Raw genomic sequence first — 12116 nt, 5'->3', positions numbered from 1 at the left:
TTTGTCATTATAAAACGCCTTAACATTTCAGTATTAATTTTATTATATTATTAATGACCTCCAGAATCAAGAGCGCCTGTGCTCCGCGTCTGACACCTTCAAACGCCACTGCGCGCTCACTGCTTGTCAGGATTGTCTTCTGAGGCGCATTCATTTAGCAAAGATTGATGCAGCTTCTCCTACTGCAGCAAATGCAGTTTTTACTGTTGATATTTGGCGCCAGTTAATCAGGAAGTGACGATTTTGTTCGCTTTGACTCGTTGGATGGAAACGATGCTTCATTCGCACAACTTTTATGCGATAATCCAGTTTTGCGCATGAAGTTTATTCGCATTTTTGGATGGAAGCATAGCTAGTGTGAAGAGTGGGAGAAGAGGGCTGCATTGACAATCCAACACAATGGGCAGCACATTGAACACATTTTATAAGTGGTCAGAAACTTGTAAATAACTCATGAAAGAATAAAGTTACGCTAAAACCAAGCACACCATTGTTTTTCTTGTGAAATTCCCAATAAGTTTGATGTGTCACATGACCCTCTTCCTATTAAAAAAAAAACAAAGTTGGATTCAAGATGGCCGACTACAAAATGGCCACCATGGTCACCACCCATCTTGAAAAGTTTTCGCCCTCATATACTAATGTGCCACAAACAAGACGTTAATATCACCAACCATTCCCATTTTATTAGGGTGTATCCAGATAAATGGCCCACCCTAATAGATAAGTGATTACAAGCCGTGCGGAGCGAATACAAGTTATAACACACTATTAAACACATTTTGCAAACTGCAAAAAATGAGGCAACCATTTTAATCACACTTACATGATATGATCTGGAGCAGGGATGTCCACACTCGGTTCTGGTGGGCCGATATCCTGAAGAGTTTAGCTCCAACCCTAATCAAACACACCTGAACCAGCTAATCAAGCTCTTACTAAGTATACTAGAAACTTCCAGCAAGGTGTGTTGAAGCAAGTTGGAGCTAAATTCAGCAGGACATCGGCCCTCCAGGACTGACTGGGAAAGACACGTTCACATTTTACCAGATCCGGCACTACATTGGTGTTGTACCATCTCAATGTTGATGTGTTCAGGCAAGACATCCAAACCCAACTCAATTCATTTATTCGACTTTGAGTCGACTCTTTCCTTGAAGAATCAATAGTTTTAAACACAGTGCACTTCCAGATTTAAACCTAGTTTTCATTCACTTAGGGCTGTGTTACACACTGCGTGGAATCTCATTTTCAAAAACCCATAATAGGGACTTTTTATGGAGTCAATCTAGGCCATATATACTTGCAAAACAAAAGAAATTTTTGCAAACAAAAAATAAAGTAATGCGCAAAAATAAATAAACCCAAATCTCCAAAAATCGCAAAGCGAAAATAATTTTTTTAAGAAACAAACATTTATTTTGCCAACAAAAATTTAAAACTGCAAGGGAAAAATTAAGTTTGGAGAAATAAAAATGAAAATTGCAAAAAAAAAAAAAAAAACTGCAAAAAAGTCAAGCAGTGCAAAAAACAAAAATATTTGCAATAAAAAATTAATAAAGTAATAACTATTTGTAAATTTGTGTGTGTGTGTGTATATACTGTATATATATATATATATATATATATATATATATATATATATATATATATATATATATATATATATATATATATATACAGTGTAAGTCAGAATTATTCGCCCCCCTTTGAATTTTTTTTCTTCTTTTTTAAATATTTCCCAAATGATATTTAACAGAGTAAGGAATTTTTCACAGTATGTCTGATAATGTTTTTCTTCTGGAGAAAATTTATTTGTTTTATTTCGGCTAGAATAAAAGCAGTTTTTAATTTTTAAAACACCATTTAAGGGACAAAATTATTAGCCCCTTTAAGCTGTATATTTTTTTCTCGACTGTCTTCAGAACAAACCATCGTCAAACAATAACTGGCCTAATTACCCTAACCTGCCTAGTTAACCTAATTAACCTAGTCAAGCCTTCAAATGTCACTTTAAGCTGTATAGAAGTGTCTTGAAAAAATATTTAGTCAAATATTACTAAATAAATGTTATAAAACTATTATGTTTAGAAACATAATTGGGGGAAAAAATGGGGAAAAAATAAAAGAAGCGGTCTAATAATTAAGGGGGGCTAATAATTCTGACTCTGAACTGATATATATATATATATATATATATATATATATATATATATATATATATATATATATATATATATATATATATTTATTTATATATATATATATATATATATATATATATATATATATATTTTTTTTTTTTTTTTTTTTTTTAATAATTAATTAACATATGTTTGCAAAAGTCAATTGCAGTGCTCATTTTGATTTGCTTTTTAGTGAGTTTGCGTGTTGTCTCCTCTTTGCACTTCAAGTGTCCGCACTTCACTTTGCGGCCCTGATTTGGCAAGGGGGCTGCCAGTCAATGGAACTGCCTGTATTTAAGCAACATCATCACCTGGAGATACAGTATCACCGAGGTGGTCTTAAAGCCCAGTAGGTATCGTAGTAGGTTACTATAAACCAAATCAAAATGAGCACTGCAACTGACTGGATGGGTTTATAAAGGCAACGCTATAGAAAATGTTCTGCAAATGAATCGTTTTTTTTTTTTTTTTTTTATATTTGTAAATATGTTTTTTTTTTTTACTTATTTATTTATTTATTTATTTATTTATTGCATTTTTTTTTTTGCTATTTTCATTTTTATTGCACAAGATTTTTATTTTCCCTTTTGCAGTTTTTTATTTTTATTAGCAAAATTAATTTTTATTTCTCAAAAAAAATTGTTTCTTTGCAGTTTTTGGAGATTTATATTTATTTATTTTTTGCTCACTTCTTTTTTTTTTTTTTTTTTTTTTTGCAAACTTTTATTTTGCAAGTGCATATGGCCCTATATTGACTCAAAAGCTCTTTAATATTGACCTTAAAATGATTCCTTTATTCCAGCAAAACTAAAATAAATAAGATTTTCTCCAGAAGAAAATATTTAGAAAGCTCACTTAAAAAATATTTGGGAAAAAAAACAATGACAGGTGGGCTACTTATTTTGCCCTAACTATATAACTATATACCATTATAGTGGAAGACGCTTACGGAGCTGTCCATGGTACTGAAATACAACCACACAACTTGACGCTTGCTATTTGTTCATAGTGTAGAAGAAAACAGCCACTGTCACTAAAATGCAGTCACTCCACCTCAGTTAAGAGTCATAGTGACATCTGTAAGCTGTGCGCAGTCATTGGTCTCCGACATCACGTGGAATTACCATGCTCTTAATTCTTTTCCCTCATGCTGTGAGGCAGGACAGCTTCCTGTGGGCTCATCACGACAGTCTCGCTCCCTCCTCAAACACAATCACAACACTCTCAGCCAGATAAATATCAATCACTCCGATAATTCACATTCAGAAACAGACGACGATGCTATAGGAGCCAGCCTCTTTGACTTATGAAGAATATATTTAGGCTACATTTGTGGCTTTAATATTAACAACATAATTCAGAAAACGGGTAAATCCAGATTTACATTTATGGATTTAATATACATTAACAACATAAACTATTAAAAAACCGAGTAAATCCAGAGTCTAAACTCGAAAACACTACTGAAAGCGAATATTTTGAATAAGCTGCTTGGCAACCGCCAACATCATTCAGCCTAAATTAGGGATTATTTATTTACTCTTTTGTATTGGATACTGCACAAAAACAACAACAATAATAATAATAATAAGCATAGTAGTAATAAGTAATTAGTAATAAGTAATAATAATAATAATAAAAATAATAATAATAATAATAACAAAAACGTAAATTTAGACGCAAGGCATTAGCGGATGCTTTGCGTGAGTTTTAATATTATCTGGATATATAGCCGACTGGTTTTATTAATAGAAGCATGTGAGCTTTGATTTCATCTCTACCACGCATGTGTTGTTGTGTGCTGCAGCGACGTGCATCAGATCCGCTTTCACACACATCATCTGCAGATCCACACATTATTTCCCAGTTCCACGGTGGAGACCGCATTCGTCTTTGGCGATTATTATTAATATCACCGAATACCCGCCGTTGCTTTAATAGAGCAGTATACCTTCATTCGCTTTGCTCGGTGCGTTATTGGATAGTCGGGCTCTGAGACGAGAAATCCAACGCGCTCTGCTATGTGTCATAGCGAAGAAAGGCAGTAAATAAAGGGGACACGTCCATCTGCGTGAAGAGAGAGCAAGATGGTGATCATGGCTTCTCTTCATTTTTCCTCTAAATGCCTGAACGCGATGGCCATCCCCGCGGTGACACTCAAGCTCTTTCTGTGGGCTTTTCTAATCGCCCATCTTCCTCTGAGGTAAGGACAGCATATTATTGTGTGTTTTCGGTGCGCAAACCTTGTATCGGCTCGTGTGTTTGGAGTGTCTGCGGTGAGAGCTGCTCTATTTCCGTTGGATTCCTCTAATCTCCTCTCTATAGTCTGGGTAATGGATATACGTTGTCGTGTGTGACAGATTGTCATATATATATATATAGCTTTAAATATATATCTATCGGACATTTACCGTGGTAAAATATGGCGAAACTCAAATAAGCTCAACAAAATCCCTAAATCATGTTTATTAAAAAATAATAAATATTTAATAATAATAAGTGCCTAAATAATAATAATAATAATAATAATAATAATAATAATAATAATAATAATACAGTTATGTAATTGCACTGCTTTTCAGAAGGTGTGTCATTATTCAAACAGCTGTTATTAATTCAGCCTGAATCCGAACCAGGCTGTATTGTTGTCACTTTAACATGCACGCTATTTCTCATTTAATGTAGTCATAGTTTATGGCTTTGGCATGTATATGACGCCATTTCAGTCAAGACGTTTTGTTTAAGAAGATTTAAGTCAGGGATAGACTCCTCCTCTCCACCTGCTGATGAAGAATCAGGAACAATTCTGGCCTAACTAGACACAGTCTGAGCTTAGGCATAGAAGGTAAAATGCTGCAAGCTGAATTATTAAAGTAGATATCTGACGTAAAAAAAAATAAATTAAAAAAAGTGTTTGAGAGAAAGATTGCATATAATTTTATTTAATCTAATTTAATTTAAGTTAATTTTATTTATTTATTTAAATTAAATTACATTTTTAATTGTATTTATTTACACATTTATTTATTTATTATTTAAATAACTTTCTTTTAATTATTTAAATTAACATTTTAATTTAATTTAAATATAATTGTTTAAATTATTTAACATTTTCTACCGGAGAAAGTCTTTTTTTTTTTTTGTGGAATAAAAGCAGGTTTTTTTAACCTCTTTAGGCCCAATCTTTTTTATTTATTTATTTTTTTACATGTATTTTTTTTTACTTCTCTTTGCTATTTGGGCTCATTAGAACCTAATTAGAATACAACCTAAGTAAACTTTTGATATGATGTACTTTTAGAGAAAATTGATGTTTATATATGTGGACTCGTGGCCCGATTTTCCTTAAAACACAATAAAGCCACCTTTGTGTAATAGAATGAAAAACTCTTTATTTCTGCCTTAAACACAGCAGTTTTTTTTCCTGACTGTTTTTAAAAAAACAGTGTGGAGATTAAATTTAATTAAACTATTTATTCATTCATTCATTTATTCATTTTCTTTTCGGCTTAGTCCCTTTATTAATCCGGGGTCATCAAAGCGGAATGAACCGCCAACTTAATTTATTTAATTTAATTTAATTTAATTTATTTTAAGTATTTAAATTAAATAAAATTTTAATTGCATTTATTTACACATTTTATTGATTTATTTATTTAAATACTTTTATTTTAATTATTTTAATTAACTTTTAATTTAATTTAAAAATATTTATTTACATTTTTCTACCGGAGAAAGTCTTATTTGTTTTATTTTAACTGAAATAAAAGCAGTTGTTTTTTTTTTAAACCAAGCAATTTTTTTTCAATTATCTACAGAACAAACCATTGTTATACAGTGATTGCCTAATTAACCTAACTTGCCAAGTTAACCTAATTAACCTAGTTACATATGCCATTAAATAGCTGAATTCTAGCAAAATAATTCTAGTAAAATATTATGTACCGTTATCATAGCAAAGGTAATATAAATCATTTACTAGAAATTAATTGTTATGAAGTATTTCCATTATAAATTACTTAATAATACTAATAATAATAATGATTTCAACCGTATATATGTATAAAATCTAAATCTAAAGTGTACATCTAAAGTAATGTATGTGTACTTTTATTATTATTATTATTGTTATTAAAGATGAAAAAAGAAGGCAAATTAAAAACAAATTAACAGATAATCAGCACTGAAAACAGTTATCCAGTGGCATCTGTTTCGTGAAAGGAAAAGTCACAAAGCATTCACATAGCTTAAGCTTGCTAAAACTAGAACTATGTTTTTTTGCAGGGTAATCTGCTGACTATTTATAAACCCTAGATCTTCAAATGGAAGTTCTTAGGTGGAGACGTCAACAGAGTCAATTGCCTGTATCACTACAGTCTTAAAGGCCTACTAAGGATAATAATTCATAGTAAACCAGAATGCCTAGTCGTGGCCTTTTAAGGGCTGGAGCATTTAGTCACATAAGCCACAAAAGCATCAGTGGTAATTATAATAAAAGCTTTTTTATGTTAAACCAGTCATTATCTACTGTATATCTTCTTCTTCTTCTCTGGTCTTAGTCCCGTATGGTTGCGGGGTTGGCTCTTAGGAACAAGCCATTTTAAACTTGTCCAAATGATAACGACTCTTTTTACACATTCCGGCCAGCCTGTCGTCTGGGCCTGTCATAAACTCACACTACGGACAATTTAGCCTACCCAATTCACCTGCAGTATGTCTTTGGACTGTGGGGGAAACCGGAGCACCCGGAGGAAACCCACGCGAACGCAGGGAGAACATGCAAACTCCTCACAGAAATGCCAACTGAGCCGAGGTTGTGTTGGCTCGAGGCTGAGACCGAGTGCCTTAGGACCTGTTTACACTAATGCGTTATAGTTTTAAACGGCATTTTAGATCAAAAACGATCCGCGTCCACACTAGCATTTCAACTAGTGTTTCTGAACATATCTTCGTCCACACTACGCCACCAAAAACGTAAATCACGTGACCATTCGCGCACTTCGCAATTTGCTGCCGGAGGCCGCTGTCGAGTGACCGTCTATCCGACTGACTAAATGACTGAATGATTGACTGGGCGACCCACCCTCCTTCTCTAAACCCAACCGGCGTCACACCACCCCGTAGTGTTCGCATAAAAAATAAATGCAGTCATTCGGCTACGTAAATTGCAGTGTCCAGAAACGTCCGCGGGACTTGGTTTTCAGAATGAGCTAGGGTTGTCGTTTTCATCTCCTTATTTATTTAGTAAAAGTCAAAAGAAAAGAAAAAGTGTAGGATTTTTAACCTAGAGTGAAAGACTTCTCTTTAGATATCTTCGATATGTGCGCTCACAATTCACAATTAGATTTTCTTCTCCAAATCGTGCAGCCACGACACACATTTTTTGCACAAACTCCCAAAAGATGTTGTACTTTTTGAAAAGTAATTAAAATACAATCAGTTAAATAAACTTAAGCATTAATTAAGTCGTTCGAGCGTAAAACAAGATGAAAGACCTTGAAAACACTAGCGCTGTCAGTAGCAGCAGGAACTCCATTGAAAGGATGGATGCATTGTAGGATGTACTGTAGTCTTTCAGTGCTAGCAGGCTAATGTTAGCATTCTCCAAGGTCTCCTACGACACCTTTAACAGCACTGTAGTCATTGACTGACAGCTGCCTAATGAAGAATTAGCATTGACTGGTACTAATGCTGTCACTTAGGGTTATCTCCTCCATACGCTTGAAAAAGAAGGAAAAAGAAGAAGACTGTGTTCTTTCTGAAAGTGTGCTTCTTTCCTTGTTGGTTTTTGATTGATACACTGTAATGTATATATATATATATATATATATATATATATATATATATATATATATATATATATATATATATATATATATATATATATATATATATATATCCGTAAATAAGCAATTTTTCATATTTTGTGTTTTTAATGTTTTTATTTACATTTTTCCCCATTTATTTATGATTTTGAAAAGGGCTGGGTAAAATTGCAAAAAAAAAATTATCATGAAATCATGTTTTATATCATTCGATATAGATAATTATTGAATATTTTATAACAACACATTTAGGAATATTAGGATTATTTTAAATGTAACTATTTTAATTTACCAACATTACTACGGCAAATAGTTTTAATAGTCAAAAACAAAAGTTTTTAAGGGTAATTCTTCATCTATGGGCACTTTTATGTCCTTTGATCATATATATATATATATATATATATATATATATATATATATATATATATATAAATAAATATCTTTGTCAAACTACCAATAAAATACACAATAAAACCTACTTTAAAGAATACTAGCTTTCTGTTATATATTTTTCACAGCATTCAACCTCATTTTAGGTGTCAAAACAAAATCACTGATTTACCTTGTCGTGCACCCAGAGTTTTAAACTTTAACAGTGAAAACAACATTTTAAAATATTATTTATCTATTAATGTGTTCTTATTAAGCACTAGTGAAAAAAATACATATTTTATAGTTATTAATGTGAGACTATTATCAATATTATTTTCTTACACAAATTATAGCTGTCGCACAGTATCAGTGTCATTTCCAGGACAACACTGTCATGTCGCTTTAAAAAGTTTGTGTGAGAGATTATTTAGGTGGTTTCTATGAAAATTAATAGTGCACATGTTCAAGATGAAGGATATTAAAATTTTTATCAAAAACACTTCAAAATCAAGAAAAATCAAGGTAAATATTGCTTAATCAGGAAATACATTAATTCTACATAATTTCCAAACATGTTGTACCTTCAAAGATGCTTTTAAAAACCAAACAAAATGAAGGTAAATAATTCAAAGCTAATCGCTGAAGCTATTTTTAATTCTTTTCACAATAAACTGTTGAAATGTCATTTCCATCACCACCAACATTTAAAAAAATATTTTAAAAGTTCTCATCACGAATTAAAAGTGTATCCACAATGTATAAGCTTATGCTCTATTTGATATACAAATTCAGTTTGTTTATTTTATAATAAGCTCTTAACCAAATTAATATTACATTTTTGAGTTTGACAGGTCCACATTTCAGCATACAACTAATTTATTTAATTGACAAATGTATAATTATTATATAAATTGTGGAAAGATTGGTTAAACTAGATACAAAAATGATCTTAGACAATGTTTGACTGCCATCATTTATATCATTTGGAAATAAGCTGTATATGGAGATGTGGTGGAATTGACATTTGTTCAGTTCACGATGGCAAAAATGTTTCTCTTCTTATCTAAATTTGTCCTCTTACAGATCTTAAAGCTAGACTAATTGTTTAAACTTATGAGGCTGTGTTACGTTCATTTTGAACAAGTTTTTTTTTACTCAACTTCACAAGGCTAAACGTGCCCGTAGTTGAAGAATGGCCCTTAAACAAATGATCTCATCTCTTTATAATGAAATAAACATAAGTGTTAGAGACTCTTAAACTTGATAAATAAAATGTTAAAGTGTGTGCAATGGTAAAGTGTGAACGCTGAACAATCAAAGCAAACTTTAAGATGTGAATAATAATGACACAGTAAACCCTAAACTCTGTCAACAAAACAAATTATGAGGATAAAATCTGAGCTTTCAAGTAAAGGAACCAGCCATCAATATTCAAATACATACTGCAACATTACAATTTGTGAAGTTAAATGACTATATTACCTCTATGATTAAAAAAAAAAACTCTTTCAGATGGGGAGCTAGGGGCTGGGATGCACAAGAAAAGAAACCTAAAAGCCACTCTGACATCCTTTTTTATTTACAATCTTCTCACTGCTGCTATTCGGCACTCATTTTCACTTGTGTGGGTATTTTGACCTGAAATGACAAGCGCGTGGCCTGGTGTCTCTCATAAGTAAGCGATCATCATGCTGTGGGGTTGTTTTTCAGCAGCAGGAACTGGAAGACTAGTCAGGATAGAGGGAAAGATGAATGCAGCAACGTACAGAGACATCCTGAATGAAATTGACCGTAGTGTATGAGTGTGTGTGGATGTTTCCCAGAGATGGGTTGCAGCTTCAGAGTGTTCTTGACCTCAGACTGGGGTGACAGTTCATCTTCCAGCAGGACAATGACACAAAGCACACTGCCAAAATATCAGTGAAGTGGCTTCACAACAACTCGGTCAATGTCCTTGAGTGGCCCAGCCAGAGCCCAGACCTAAATCCTATTGAACATCTCTGGAGAGATCTGAAAATTGCTGTACACTGTTGCTCAATTTTAAGGAATTACACCTACCAAACTTTAAATAGTAACAGTTCCTGACTCCAGTGAGCTACAAACACAAACTGGGTATCAATGGAAAGAAGACACTTTGAGCTTTACCGTGGTAAAAGGGGAAGTTACATGTTAAAAATATATATAAAGTTATACATTACGAAGTCATGAGAAAAAAAAATGTAATTTAGATTATTTTACAGTGGCGACGCAGTGGCGCAGTAGGTAGTGCTGTCACCTCACTGCAAGAAGGTCGCTAGTTCAAGCCTCGGCTGGGTCAGTTGCCGTTTCTGTGTGGAGTTTGCATGTTCTCCCTCCGTTCGCGTGGGTTTCCTCCAGGTGCTCCCGTTTCCCCCACAGTCCAAAGACATGCGGTACAGGCGAATTGGGTAGGCTAAATTGTCTGTAGTGTATGAGTGTGTGTGGCTGTTTCCCAGAGATGGGTTGCGGCTGGAAGGGCATCTGCTGCCTAAAAATGTGTTGGATAATTTGGCGGTACATTCCGCTGTGGCAACACCGGATTAATAAGACTAAGCCGATAAGGAAATGAATTAATGATTTTACAGTGTACATAATCATATTAGCAGACATCAACAGCCCTCTTGAAAATATCCCTCTGAAAGTAAATCACTTTGACTTGACTTGTATCAGTAGACGAGTTATTGCGATCTTTGCAGGACATTTTTCAGACCCATGAGGAATAGAGCAGGCAAGTGTCAGGTTGAAGGAGATCAAAAGCTCATCAGATGCCTGACGGTGTGGCTGCTGGTGACACGTGTCGCCTGCCCCCCAGGACTAAGTGACATTTCCATCTGAAGTTGCACCGCGGGGATTAAAAGAGTGAATGGTGGTATGATGAAAAGATCGCTGCTGCTTTTGATAGTGCTCAGCGTGCTGCTTTAGGAGCACGGTCCAAAGTAACACCTCGACATTATCATGGAAGATGTTCTGAAGCAGGGCAGCACGGTGGCTCAGTGGCTGGACAATTTCTGTGTAGAGTTTGCATGTTCTCCCTGTGTTCACACGGGATTCCTTTGGGTGCTCTGGTTTCCCCCACGGTCCTGAGACATGCGCTGTAGGTCAAGTGGGTGAACAAAATTGGTCGTAGTATATAAGTGAGTATGAATGCAAGAGTGTATGGGTGATTCCCAGTACTGGGTTGCAGCTGGAAGGGCATCCGCTGCGTAAAACATATCAATCAATCAATCAAGCCTTAGAATTCATTCATTCATTCATTTTCTTGTCGGCTTAGTCCCTTTATTAATCTGGGGTCGCCACAGCGGAATGAACCGCCAACTTATCCAGCAAGTAAAAACCCACGCGAACGCAGGGAGAACATGCAAACTCCACACAGAAACGCCAACTGAGCCGAGGCTCGAACCAGCGACCTTCTTGCTGTGAGGCGACAGCACTTCCTACTGCTCCACTGCTTCGCCCAAGCCTTATGATATATGGCGGAATAGTTCGCGATTCATTGCACTGTGGCGACTCCTGATAATCAGGGACTAAGTCAAAGGAAAATGAATGAATAAATGTTCTGAAGCAGAGCTTATGTATAGAAAGTCAACCGAAGATAAGATCCAAAATGTGTGCGGAGAAGTACATTTAAACTATATTTACACTTGAGCTGATCTCTGCACAGCCAGACTGTCATATATTTAGGGATTGCAGGGCTCTGTGTGTCAGCTGATGT

The 12116-nt window shown here is 34.4% G+C and overlaps 1 protein-coding gene across 5 annotated transcripts in view; it reads left to right on the top strand.

Moving 5' to 3' along the window:
* The first annotated feature begins 4004 nt into the window (after window positions 1-4004).
* The window catches only part of gabrg2 (gamma-aminobutyric acid type A receptor subunit gamma2), a 98167-nt gene continuing 90055 nt past the window's right edge, over window positions 4005-12116 (top strand). For 4 of the 5 annotated variants that reach the window (XR_015519594.1, XM_087299726.1, XM_087299727.1 and 1 more), the window contains exon 1: window positions 4040-4389. Coding sequence is in view for 4 of the 5 variants with exons in the window: in XM_087299726.1 (XP_087155852.1) it covers window positions 4274-4389 (116 nt within the window). In the remaining variant the exon portion in view is untranslated. 5 annotated transcript variants of the gene reach the window in all.

This window comes from Danio rerio, chromosome 21 (assembly GCF_052040795.2).
Source record: "Danio rerio strain M-AB ecotype USA chromosome 21, GRCz13ab, whole genome shotgun sequence".
In the NCBI taxonomy this organism is placed as follows: Eukaryota; Metazoa; Chordata; class Actinopteri; order Cypriniformes; family Danionidae; genus Danio; species Danio rerio.
Note: the sequence above shows the minus strand (reverse complement) of the source record. Positions and strands in the feature narration are given on the sequence as shown.